General features: G+C 41.7%; 1 protein-coding gene across 3 annotated transcripts in view; it reads right to left on the bottom strand.

The window, feature by feature from the left end:
• The window catches only part of SEC24D (SEC24 homolog D, COPII component), a 160858-nt gene that overhangs the window by 114302 nt on the left and 33455 nt on the right, over positions 1 to 13101 (bottom strand). For all 3 annotated transcript variants that reach the window (XM_089691782.1, XM_089691784.1, XM_089691783.1), the window contains exon 2: positions 2853 to 3045. In XM_089691782.1, coding sequence (XP_089547908.1) covers positions 2853 to 3003 — 151 coding nt within the window. In that variant the 5' untranslated portion in view covers positions 3004 to 3045. The remainder of the gene's footprint in view (positions 1 to 2852; positions 3046 to 13101) is intronic.

The following is a 13101-nucleotide window of genomic DNA, read 5'->3' as shown; positions in this document are numbered from 1 at the left end:
ATGTTAGACTGAGAAGTCAGTTTCATATTATTTTATTGCTAATAAAGATTTATAACAATAACAGAGTTTTCCTGTTCAAAAACCTTTCATCCTGCATCCCCAAAAGACAATTTAAAAAATAGGTTTCAAACAGGCTTGAAAGTAAATAAATTATGAATAACAAAAACATAAAGCACACAGAAAAGATGCCTCCCAGTCATGGGACTACCTGCCTGGAGTTTGCATGTTCTCCCTGTGCCTGTGTGGGTTTCCTCCAGGTACTCCAGTTTCCTCCCACACTCCAAAAACATGCTGGTAGATTAATTGGATCCTGTCTAAATTGGCCCCAGTATGTGATTGTATGAATGTTAGTTAGGGACCTTAGACTGCCCTTGAGGGCAAGTACCTGTAATAAATATATTTATATCTAAACGTTTTTTAGGGTTTGAGAGCTTGAAAGTGTGCTGAAGCCCCACTTTCTATTGTTTTTTATGCTACCCTGCTCATGTGTACCTTTGTTGTTTTTGCTAACTTCAATCACTTCCCTCTGCCACCTCCTGGCCCTTTATCAGGTTCTAAAAGCTGGGAGGCGGAGGCTGGAATTCTGTTCTGATTGGCAGTCATAGCAGTCACATGATCGGAAAACTCAGGATCGTAAGTATGCATCCATACCCACCAGTTGCTGTGCTTGGAGTGCACAATGAGTGCATTCTTAGCACAGTAAAGTGTTTACATAGTATAAATCAAAAGTGCAGCGCTAGAAAAAGAACACTATAAATATAAATCATTAAATGAACAGTTCATATAGTGATTTGAAGTGACTTCAGGTGCTTTCATATAACCGTTTCCTCCTGGTGGTAAGGTGCTGTGAGATAAAGTGCAGAAAGAATGCACACTCACCAGAACGCACAATTGTTTTTGCCAATCTCCCCAGACGACGTGCGTGCGCACGAAACGCATAGGAGGAGCCAGCAACGCCGTGACGTCACGCCGCCGGAGCATCGTGGAGCTCCGGCGGCCATCTTTAACACTGGACGGTTAGTCCATGTTACCGCTTGTTCATTTACTGATTTTTTACTCTTAAGAATCCTTGTTTTGCTCTAATAAAGTATATACTTACTACACTATGGAGATGTCTCTGCTTTGACTCCCTTGGGGAGTATTAATCCACAGCCATCCACCTAACTACTGGAGAAGGAGCCTTCACAACCACTATAGAGCAGTCCATAGGCTACTACCTGAGGGGTATTCTGGACCACCCTGATGCCCTATTAATAACATCCAGGACCACTGAAGGGAGGATACTGGATTCCAGACATCACCCTGACCGGCAGATGACTTCAGGAGAAACATATATTTACAAACGCTCATTAAATTGTGCGTTCTGGTGAGTGTGCATTCTTTCTGCACTTTATCTCACAGCACCTTACCACCAGGAGGAAACGGTTATATGAAAGCACCTGAAGTCACTTCAAATCACTATATGAACTGTTCATTTAATGATTTATATTTATAGTGTGTCTTTTTCTAGCGCTGCACTTTTGATTTATATTGTTTTAGAGGTTTTTATGGTTACCTGGTGTACAGCTGCTATACTCTCTTTGTGGGTGCGCTCGCATATATTTTCCAAAGTGTTTACATAGGGATGCATGTATAGTTCAGTGTTAAAGCCCACCTGCCGAGAGACTGTATATATGCATATGGCTGCCAGGAAGTGATTAAACAGATAAGAGTGGCTGCCATTGTTATTTTTGTGGATTTGGTTCAGATATTTTATTTTAATTTTATTTTAGGTACTTATATAGCGCCGTCAATTTACGCAGCGCTATACATATATATTGATACATTAAAAGCCATCAGTTGCCTTGCCAAGGCAAAGTCTGGGTTTCTGGTATGTGGCTGTTTGTGCATTATTATATTTGCCCTATAGCTGGAGATAGTTTTGAGCTCAGGCAATACTTTAAGGCCCCTTTCAGACGTGGCGGACTCCATCAAGTGGATCCACCTGCTCAGCGGGAATCTCTCCGCTGATCCCTCCTGAGGAGATAGATGACAAATACATGTACATTCTGCTAGGCAGAACTGACACGGACACAGTCCGCTCCGCTATGCAGAGTGGACACGGACACATCCTGCTGTCCTCTATAGGGTGGTCTGATGGAAATGGACCGTCTGTCTGTTTCCATCCAACTGTCATCTGATCCGCTGGACGGATGGGGAACGATCCCTATCCTTCTGTTTTTAGTGGACAGGTTCAAATCAGATGCCAGCAGGTGTTAACGGGCACACTCCTGCTGACATCCACAGCTCCATAGAGAGCTATGCATGGTCCGATTGGGTCCACCTGAAAACTTGACAGATGGACCAGATCAGTCCGTCAGTGTGAAAGGGGCCTATAGAGGTGCTTTAGCACGGCAATATGGCTACAATTTGTATTTACAAATGTATGGAACAAAAAATCTATTTTATATATATTTCCATTCTGACAGAGCCACTCCACTTTTTTTTACTTGAAGTGCATGTGGCAGGGTGACAATGCAGAACAGTTGGAAGACAAATATCACCCTATAAAAGGTAGCACTTGAACAAAGATAACCAAGTAATAATTTAATCAAAATAGCAGATGTAAAATGACTGAAAATATGTTTTGAAATTTTATTAACATGTTGTAACTTATATGAGAATTAATGATTTTGTTTCTATCTAATTTCACAAACCATTTTGCTACAATTAAAGATGCTATATTGACCCACAGTGTGGCCAAGCACGAAGCCCAAAGCTCATTGTTCCTTATTTAGATTGTGGAAAGATGACGTGGCTCACAAAATAAAACATCAAAACTATCCATCATTGTATTTTTAAATTATACTGACCCATTTGGGGAGGTGGAGAGCCAACATTTGGACTGGAACAATGTCCATAGGTAGGTGATATTGGAGGAGGTCCATAGCCTGGAGGATAACCTGCCAAACCAGGCTGATGTTGAGTGTATGGAGGAGATGCCACGTAGCCTTGCTGACTCATTCTGATGACACTTTCATTAGATGCTGTAGTATCTCAGATTACCTGCAAATCAGAAGGGAAAGCCTCTTGTAAAATCCATACATTTATTTATTTCAGGTACTTATATAGCACCATCAATTTATGAAGCACTTTACTTATATATTGTACATTCACATCAGTCCTTAACCCTCAAGGGGTGTACAATCTAAGGTCCCTATATACTAGGACCAATTTAGACAGCAAGTCTTTGGAGTGTAGGAGGAAACCGGAGTAACCCCACGCATGCAGAGGGAGAACATGTAAACTCCAGGCAGGTGGTGCCATGGCTGGGATTCGAACCAGCGACCCTAGTACCCTAGTACTGCCAGGCAGAAGTACTAACCATTTAGCCACTGTGCTGCCTCATGTACATGGACTACAATGTCTTTCCTCAATCAATCATATGTAGACATATAAGGCAGATATTACAATTATGATAAACCATTCATTGAAAGGGAGGAAAGGAGCACAAAGGTAACGAAAGATGGCACTTTCACATTAGTTTCACAATACAAAAGTTTTGTAGACGCACTAAATTTTCTTTTTCTTCATAAAGACACCCTTAAGCCTTGTAAACACACTACGAAAATTTTGGACGAATGATCGCCCATTTTATTTTGCATGCTAGTCTCTCAAAAACAAATAGCGTACTAGAGTTACAAAAATTCTTGTAAGTCAGAAAACAACTCATGCGAAGATATAATGTATTCATGTGCAGTCTTGGTCGCTTGATTTTTTATGAATAAATCCTGTACTGATTAAATGAAAATCATTCATTCTGTTATCGTACAAGAAATATTTTCATGCTTGTTCCTTCGGATAATTTTGCATGAACTGTCGTGAAAGGCTCTAGAGAGCTGTGTCCTAACAATCAGGTTATTGGACGATCGCTCCCTCCAATTTTCTCATTGTGTGTACTAGACTTTACACTTCACAAAATAAAATGATAGACATGGTAACGTAATCTGTGCACTTTGTGTTTTTCAGTTGTTCATTGGTATGATCCAATAATACCATGTAACCAAAATGTTTTTATCGATAAGAACCCCAGAGTATTTCTGTATCCTTTCTAAATACTAAACGAGTATTTTATTTCTTGCCTAGAGTATTGACTGTAACGTTCAATTAAAAAAGCTTTCTAAAAAATTAAAGTGATACTTCTAAATTCCTTCACCCAGTGATAGCGCTGGCTGAATAGCTGTACAATGCTGTATTCTCTATGCTTTGTTTACCATGATTGAAGGGGAGGGCAATGTGTGCTCCAGAGGGAGACGTGGCAGAAGCCTGAGCTTTGGACACTCCACAGCACTGGAACAGCTTTGCTTGTTTTCCAAGTCTAGCCCAGAGTCAGTATTATCAGGCTAATGTCAAATAGGAGGATGATGCAGATTGTGACACATGAGAAGGAGGTGGTGGCCTCATACTGATGAATCACAAGTACCAGAGCCAGCTTTGCAAGTTGCCAGTGCAATCGCAGACATCACAAAGCTTCAAAGCAGTGTAAAGGGACAATAATGACATTGCTGTCATTATTATTATTATACAGGATTTATATAGCGCCAACAGTTTGCTCAGCGCTTTACAGTATAATGCAGCGGACTAGGTTCCTGTAACACAGGCAGCATTTAAAAGTTGCTGAAAGGTAATGTACATGCTTAGGAAGAGTACTGGCAGCAGATGAAGAAGAAATGGTCATTTGTATCCTTTTACCTTCACATTAATTCTTTTATCGGTTAGTATCAATGTTTCAATGCGACTTTACAGTGTGACTTTGGCTTGACCAAAGACAATTGTGTTCTACAAAGTCGCACTCAAGTCGCATTCAGGTGCCACTTTCATTTAAGGTCTACATTTAAGTCTATGGCCCTCCAGTTGCATGAATGTCGGACCAAAGTAAAGCAGAAACTACTTTCAAATCGCTGCAAAGTAGCACAGATATGAATGGTACTCATTGGGAAACATGGGCTGCGACTTGTCCTGTGACTTTGAACCCCCAAAGTGTAAATAGAGTCGAAAATCTCATTCTAAGTACACAATTCACACCTTCCAGAATGTCCCTGAATTGATATTTATACTGTGGAAGATTTCCTAGCAACCTCTTGCATAGTGGGGGGCTTAACCTGTGAACTACATCCAATTACAGATTTTTATGTTGACAAAATTCCCCTTAAAGCCTCATGCACACTGGACATTATAAAAAATGGCCGTAGCATTAGCTGAGGAATGCTGCAAGAAAAACTTGAGTTTTGACGCATTTTTTGCATTCGTGTTTTCAGCGTTTGCATTTTTTTGTGTTTTTTTAGGAAAACTATACTCCCACAAAAGCCTGAAGCTCAAAAATGCTCAGAAACAACAGATAGGCGCGTTTTGCAGAATTAGAGTGTTTTTACAGCTGAAAACTCATCTTCAAACACAGTAGTTCTGGGGGGTTTTTCCAGCCTGTAAAAGCCCCTGCCAAAAAATGCTGATAAAAACCTATGTGTGCATGGACACATAGGATAACATGCTGGGGAGTTTACTGGCTGTAGAAAAAAATGTCTGACGCCCAAAACAGCAGCTGTTTCAGCCCAACCAAGGTGATATTTCAGTAGTAGATGTTATCTATGGTCTGTCTCCAACTTTTTATGTTTCATGAACATTCCAGTAATGAGCTCTTCTTCCCAAAGTTTCTGTCTTTTTTCCCACCCACTGTCAAGCCTGAGTCATTCTACTAAAATAGAGGGGTGCCAAGTGTCAGTGGTATCCCTTATACTGGTGTAGAAGTTGTGCAAGCCTTGGAATTTGAGAGCAGAGATCTCAACAGCAGAGCATAAACCAAAGCCCATTAGTTGATTAACTGGGCTCCTGGACTGACCAAAGGCTGTGGTTCCAATTTCAAAATTCACTGGACCTGCCATTGCTGTACAGACTGAGCACTGTCTTAAAACAGCAGTGTAAACGTGTTATGCTGAGATATTTGAAAGTAGAACAGAAGGCAAAACCTTTTTTTCCATTTTGAATAGAGTTATAATCAGGCTTTTTTCCATTCGTGTTCCATTTGGGAAATTTTCCTTCACTTCCTGTGCCAAAGGCACAACAGGACGTGAGAGAAAATTCCTCCAAAGTGATGAGACAACACAGCAGCAGCAGATTGCTTGGGAGCTTTCTTTGTGTAACTGAAACCCCAAACCCCACTACAGCTTAGAAGTGTACTATTTTCTTCCAGCAGCAAAGCTCACTATTACGAGACACTGGAAGAAGGAGTCGGCACCTAATCTGTCAGAGGTTGTTGCCCTAATTCAAATACACTACATGTATGAAAAATTGTTAGCTCTTAGATCGGACTCGCTCACAGCTTTTGAGCAATCCTGGAAACCATGGATACTCTGGTACTCTAAATGACCTGTTCATAATAATTGATATAATATGTAAGCTTTTGACGTATTGAAGCGTTTAATTTCACTATCCCTGTTCTTACTGTTGTTCACTATCTCCAATGGATATGCTACTGCCCTGTGTAGCAGAATCAGCTGTTTTACTTTTCTTGCTTGACTCTCTGTTAAAGTGGCTTTAGAAAACTTAAAAAAAAAATACATTGAAAGAAAAATATATAAAACTACCATGTATTCTTTTTAAAAAGCCAAAATAAAGACACACTTTTAGCATAATAAAAAAATACCAAGACATCCAGTTGTGAGTGCTAAACTACTAGTGTCTGGTGGCACTGGTTGTCAACTAAACTTTTTCCGTCAATATTAACTATCTTTGTATTTCAATATTTTTATTCATTTTTAAACAGTTTAATACAGGAGCAACAAATCATGCCCACACAGGGGCGATCAATTGCACACAAAAAAATAGAAAAAATAGTGCTCTAACACCAACAGAGCAAAAGGTGCGCCCATGCAGGGGCTATCAATGGCACATAAATTACAAAATCATTAGTATAACACTGACAGTAACTCAAACTAAAGGCAGCTATCCACTGCCACACCAAAAATAAACAAAAAAAGAAAAAGGAGAAGTACAAAAGAAAAAAAAAAAATAAAACCAAAAGCAGGGGTCCGAGAACGCCATTGCCGAACACCACATCCCCAGACTAGCCAGGAGGAGTGTGGGAATGGCATATTGCAACCACGGCTCCCATATTTTCAAGAATTTATGTTGGGAGTCGTTGCAGATACTCCACATCTGTACATCGAGCATCATAGTGGTCATACGGTCCCGCACCTCCTGAAAAGGGACAAATGAGCTCTTATATTAACGATCTTTAATCCTTATGCTGCTAGCATTAGTAAGTAGATAGGTAGGTATATTATATTTACTTATTTTGAACCTTTTTGTTTAAATTTCTTTAGTTGCTTCCTGGTTTTTAGCATAGGCCAAAATGTTTTCATACATCCCAGGAGTCTTCATGGGCATTTTTTTTTTTCTTTCATCTGGGGGAGGGGTTTTCTAAGCCATGAAGACATGGATGGGTGAGTTTGCTTTGAATATTAAAAAGGAATTAAATAGCATTTTCAGTTTATAGAGCTCAGATACAGTTATATTCCACTCCAAAGTGGTAGTAAACCTCGTTTGGAGAAAAAAACTGGTTCCCCCCCGCAGGGTAAAGTCATAATGTGCAAGTATGCACCACATACTAGCACATTCGAACAGACCTACCTGTGAAATGGATCTCTCCAATGGCGCCCTGTCACCGATGGCAGGGAATCCATCTTCACCCGGTCTTCCTCCCTGGTTTGCCAGCTCCACCTGCTTGAATGAGCGAGCCGCGATGACGTCACTTCCGTGGCATGCCATCTATTGAGAACGCAGTGCGCATGCACTGGTGACGTCACCAGCTGCTTCACACAGTGCATGTTTAGGAGATATTTACAGTACCTTCAGGTAAGCCTTATTATAGGCTTACCTATGAGGACAAAGCAAAAAAGGGAGTTTACTTTAAGGGAAATCACTTTACTGGAGCATCTAAGGAATAAGAACCCAACAAGTCATTCAACCCCCCACTTCCTCAGGTGTCCATCCAAAACTTAAATATCAGTTTTGGGTTGTGCTGCCCCTAAATGTTTTTTTTCTACAGGTAGTACACGGTAAGTGGTGATGGGAGGGGGACAAGCTAGGCATCTCCCCACCCCCACCCCCACCCCCAATGGAATGCCAATTCAGTCACAATGAAGCAGTGGATGTTAAAACATCATTCGTTTGCTTATGGCAGCTTTGTTTGAAGTGGTGAGTTTATAACAGCAATGCAGCGCTTTTTTGTCGAGAATTCAATGTTGGTCGACACGGGACTGTTCCCAGTCACAACACCGTCCTCAGGTGGGTTGAACATTTCAGAACAACCTGAAACATTATGAACAAGAAACCATAAGGCCCCGTCCACACTACAAGGACCCTGGAAAACACTGCAAGGGTGAGAGAGGCACTGGTTAGGAGCCCGGGACGGTCTGATCGAAGACATGCAAGTGAGTTAGGGTTGAGTCGTAAATCAGTGAGAATCATTTTACGGAGAGTTTTAAGATTCCATCCATACATAATGCAGGTTGTTCAACAGCTCAACGTGAGACATTACGAGCAACGAAAAGATTGTGCTGTGCGAATGCAAGTGATCTTGGAAGAAAATGTTCACGCTAATGTACATCTACAAACAAAGTGCTAGGATGAACATCTTTTCCCTTATGCAGGCCATACGAACGATTTGTCGTCTGAAAATCGAAAACGTTGTTCGCTCGGTAATCCGATGGTGCCATCAATGATTTCGAAAATCGGCCGGCCAAGTCATAACGTTCACCCCATATAACAGGCAAAACTTCTGTTTCTTCCAGGTCACGGCTCATGAGCCTACAATTTGACCATCATTGAGTCAAAAATCAGTAAATTTGCACAAATTTTCCAACATGCACGATCACCGAAAAGGGGAGGAACCACGAAAATCGGCCGGTGCCACTGACCCACTAACAGAGCGAAAATCGGCCGATTATTCTCAGGTCCGATTTTCGGGTGAAAAATCGGTCGAATTTCGACCCATGTATGGCTGGCATTAATTGAGGTAAAAAAACTGAAGACAATGGGGAGACGTACTAAAACAGGAGATTGCAAAATCTGGTCCAGCTCTGCAAAGAATCCAACCAGCTTCCAGGTTGCAAAATGCAGATTGTTCAACAGCTCAACGTGAGACAATACGAGCAACAAAAAGATTTTGCTGTGCGAATGCAAGAGATCCTGGAAGAAAATGTTCACGCTAGCGATTGATCAACAGCTGTTGGCCCAAGTGATGGACAATTTCAAGTGATGGATTGAAAGCTGCATTCAATGTGAATACCCATGCGATCCGATTCTAGTGCAGACCAAAAAAAGGATCCTGATGGGGCACTATTCCTCCTACTGATACCAATGATAGGGCACTACTCTTCCCACTGACACCAACGATGGTGCACTATTCCTCCCACTGACACCGACAATGGGGCACTATTCCTCCCACCGACACTGACGATGGGGCACTGTTCCTCACACCGACACTGACGATGGGGACCTATTCCTCCCACCGACACTGACGATGGGGCACTATTCCTCCCATGACACCAACAACGGGATACTATTCCTCCTAACGACACCAATGACAGGGAACTATTCCTCCCACCGACACCAACGACGATGAACTATTCCTCCCACCGACACCAACGACGGGCAGTACTTCTCCAACTGACACCAAAAATGGGACATTGTTAACTCCCACCGACAGCAACGACGGGCACTATTCTTCCCACCGACGGGGCACTTATTCCTCCCACCGACACCAACGACGGGGCACTACTTCTCCCACCGACACCAGCCACAGGGAACTATTTCTCCCACCGACACCAACGACGGGGCACTATTCCTTCCACCGACAACAACGACAGGACGCTGTCAACTCCAACTTACACCAAGTCATTTTCTGTGCAAATTCCGCATCACATCAGAATCGCACCCCGTTCATGCGAGCGGCTGTGGGTGTGTATGTTAAGTTAACAACACCACGAAAGCGGTCCACAAAACGCGGTGCTATGTGCAGTATCGGATCGCATAGGTGTGAATACCCATGCAATCCAATTCTAGTGTGGACCAAAAAAAGGGTCCTGCAGGTTTTTGGTGCGGTGCGCTTAGATCCATACAAAATGTATGGCTCCAATCGCACCGCACACAAATCGCATGTGATTTGCACAGAAAAGCAGTGTGGTGCGGATCCTGTGCGAATCACATGCGATATACCACACTGCATATATGTGAACCCAGGCTCAATTGAGGTAAAAAGACTGAAGACAATGGGGAGACATACCAAATCTGGAGAGTGCAAAATCTGGTCCAGCTCTGCAAAGAAACCAATCAGCTTCCAGGTTTTATTGTCAAAGCTTAAATGAACAAGCGGAAGGTAGAAGCTGATTGGCTACCATGCACAGCTGCACCAGATTCTGAGTGCACCAGTTTTACTAAGTCTCCCCCATTATGTTAAAGGGGTTTAAAGGTAAAAGATCAGCTATATATTTTTGTTTTTAGGTACATACACTTTAACACTATGATGTCTTAAAAATTATAAGTGTGCAGACAAAAGCTGGCTTGACAAGAGAAACACAAAACTGTGCCATAAAACAAATAGCAATTAGCTTTACAGCTGAGCAGTAGTTTTACAACATCAAGTATAATCTAGTCTTCAGCACTTTGTGTTGTGTAAGAAATAATAAAAGTAGGTGGTACAGGACAATATATGCTGAATATACAGTGCCTTGAAAAAGTATTCATACCCCTTGACATTTCCCACATTTTGTCATGTTACAACCAAAAACATATATTTTATTGGGATTTTATGTGATAGACCAAAACAACTTGGCACATAAATGTGAAGTGTAAGGAAAATGCTAAATGGGTTTCAAAATGCTTTACAAATAAATATCTGAAAAGTGTGGTGTGCATTTGTATTGAGCCCCCCTGAGTCAATACTTTGTAGAACCATCTTTCGCTGCAATTACAGCTGCAAGTCTTTTTGGGGATGTCTCTACCAGCTTTGCACATCTAGAGAGGGACATTGTTGTCCATTCTTCTTTGCAAAATAGCTCAAGCTCTGTCAGACTGGATGGAGAGCATCTGTGAACAGCAATTTTCAAGTCTTGCCACAGATTCTCAATTGGATTTAGGTCTGGACTTTGACTGGGCCATTCTAACACATTAATAAGCTTTGATCTAAACCATTCCATTGTAGCTCTGGCTGTATGTTTTGGGTTGTTGTCCTGCTGGAAGGTGAACCTCCGCCCCAGTCTCAAGTCTTTTGCAGACTCTTAACAGGTTTTCTTCTAAGATTGCCCTGTATTTGGCTCCATCCATCTTCCCATCAACTCTGACCATCTTCCCTGTCCCTGCTGAAGAAAAGCAGCCCCACAACATGATGGTGCCACCACCATGTTTCATGGTGGGGATGGTGTGTTCAGGCTGATGTGCAGTGTTTGATTTCTGCCACACATTTTTCTATTAGGCTAAAAGGTTCAATTTTGGTCTCATCTGACCAGAGCACCTTCTTCCACGTTTGCTGTGCCCCCCACATGGCTTCTCGCAAACTGCAAATGGGACTTCTTATGGCTTTCTTTCAACAATGACTTTCTTCTTGCCACTCTTCCATAAAGGCCACATTCTGTCCTTTGGACAGATTCTTCCACCTGAGCTGTGGATCACTGCAGCTCCTCCAGAGTTACCGTGGGCCTCTTGGCTGCTTCTCTGATTAATGTTCTCCTTGCCCAGCCTGTCAGTTTAGGTGGGCGGCCATGTCTTGGTAGGCTTGCAGTTGTGCCATACTCTTTCCATTTTCAGATAATGGATTGAACAGTGCTCCCTGAGATGTTTAAAGCTTACTATATTTTTTATACCCTAACCCTGCTTTAAACTTTTTCACAACTTTATCCCTGACCTGTCTGGTGTGTTCCTTGGCCTTCATGATTCTGTTTGTTCACTAATGTTCTCTAACACACCTCTGAGGGCTTCACAGAACAGCTGTATTTATACTGAGATTAAATTACATACAGGTGGACTCTATTTACTAATTAGGTGACTTGTGAAGGCAATTGGTTCCACTAGATTTTAATTAGGGGTATAGGAGTAAAGAGGGCTGAATACAAATGCACGCCACACTTTTCAGATATTTATTTTTAAAACATTTTGAAAACCATTTATCATTTTCCTTCCACTTCACATTTATGTGCCACTTTGTGTTGGTCTATCTATCACATACAATCCCAATAAAATACATTTAAATTCTGGGTTATAACATGACAAAATGTGGACAATTTCTACAGGTATGCATACTTTTTCAAGGCACTGTACAAGAATAAAAATCCTATACTATACTTCAATAACACATAGGTTTAGCAAGCACATAACTAATACATAAGAGGGTGACTCTGTAAGAGGTAAGACAAGCATGAGTTGCAAAGGTCACATTTCTAAGTCAATGTTTTGGAAAGAGAATTATAAGATGAAGCCTTATCTGACAGGCAGTGTGCCATTACTGCTCATGCTAATCATAAACAAAAAAAAGCTGGCAGCAGGCGGAACACTCTTTGAAATAGCTAGAGATCCTCCTGATGAAAACGGACTTGATGAGAGAGTAATCTAAAAGATGAGTCACAGATTGTTCCTGCGCTTATAGTCAGAAAACAAATACATTAAATTTGAAGCGTGAAAACTAATCAAAGAAATTTAACACAAGTATATATAGGACAACAATGATTTTTAAAGTGGTATTAAGCCCAAAAGAAAACATTTACTATACAGCTATTATAGATGTAATGGCTGTAGTTGCTTAAAGCAGAACTCCACCCAAATGGGAAGTTCCGCTTTAATGCTTTCTCCCCCGCTCATTAAGGATTGACACCTTTGAGGAGTGGGTACCCAAATTTGACAGGTACTCGCTCCCACTTCCGCTGCGATCGCCTAGGCGATTGGAAGTGGAAGTTGTCCTCCCCCATCCCTCCCTGTAGTCTTGTGGGACACGTGACAGGTCCCAGAAGACTACGGGGCCATTCACAAAGAAAAGCGCTTCTCACGCATGCGCAGTGGGCACCCAGCTGTGAA

Source organism: Staurois parvus, unplaced genomic scaffold, assembly GCF_062004578.1.
Source record: "Staurois parvus isolate SC_StPar_1 unplaced genomic scaffold, SC_StPar_1.0 ptg000572l, whole genome shotgun sequence".
Lineage (NCBI taxonomy): Eukaryota > Metazoa > Chordata > Amphibia > Anura > Ranidae > Staurois > Staurois parvus.
The sequence above is the reverse complement of the archived record's forward strand: the minus strand, read 5'-3'. Positions and strand labels throughout refer to the sequence as shown.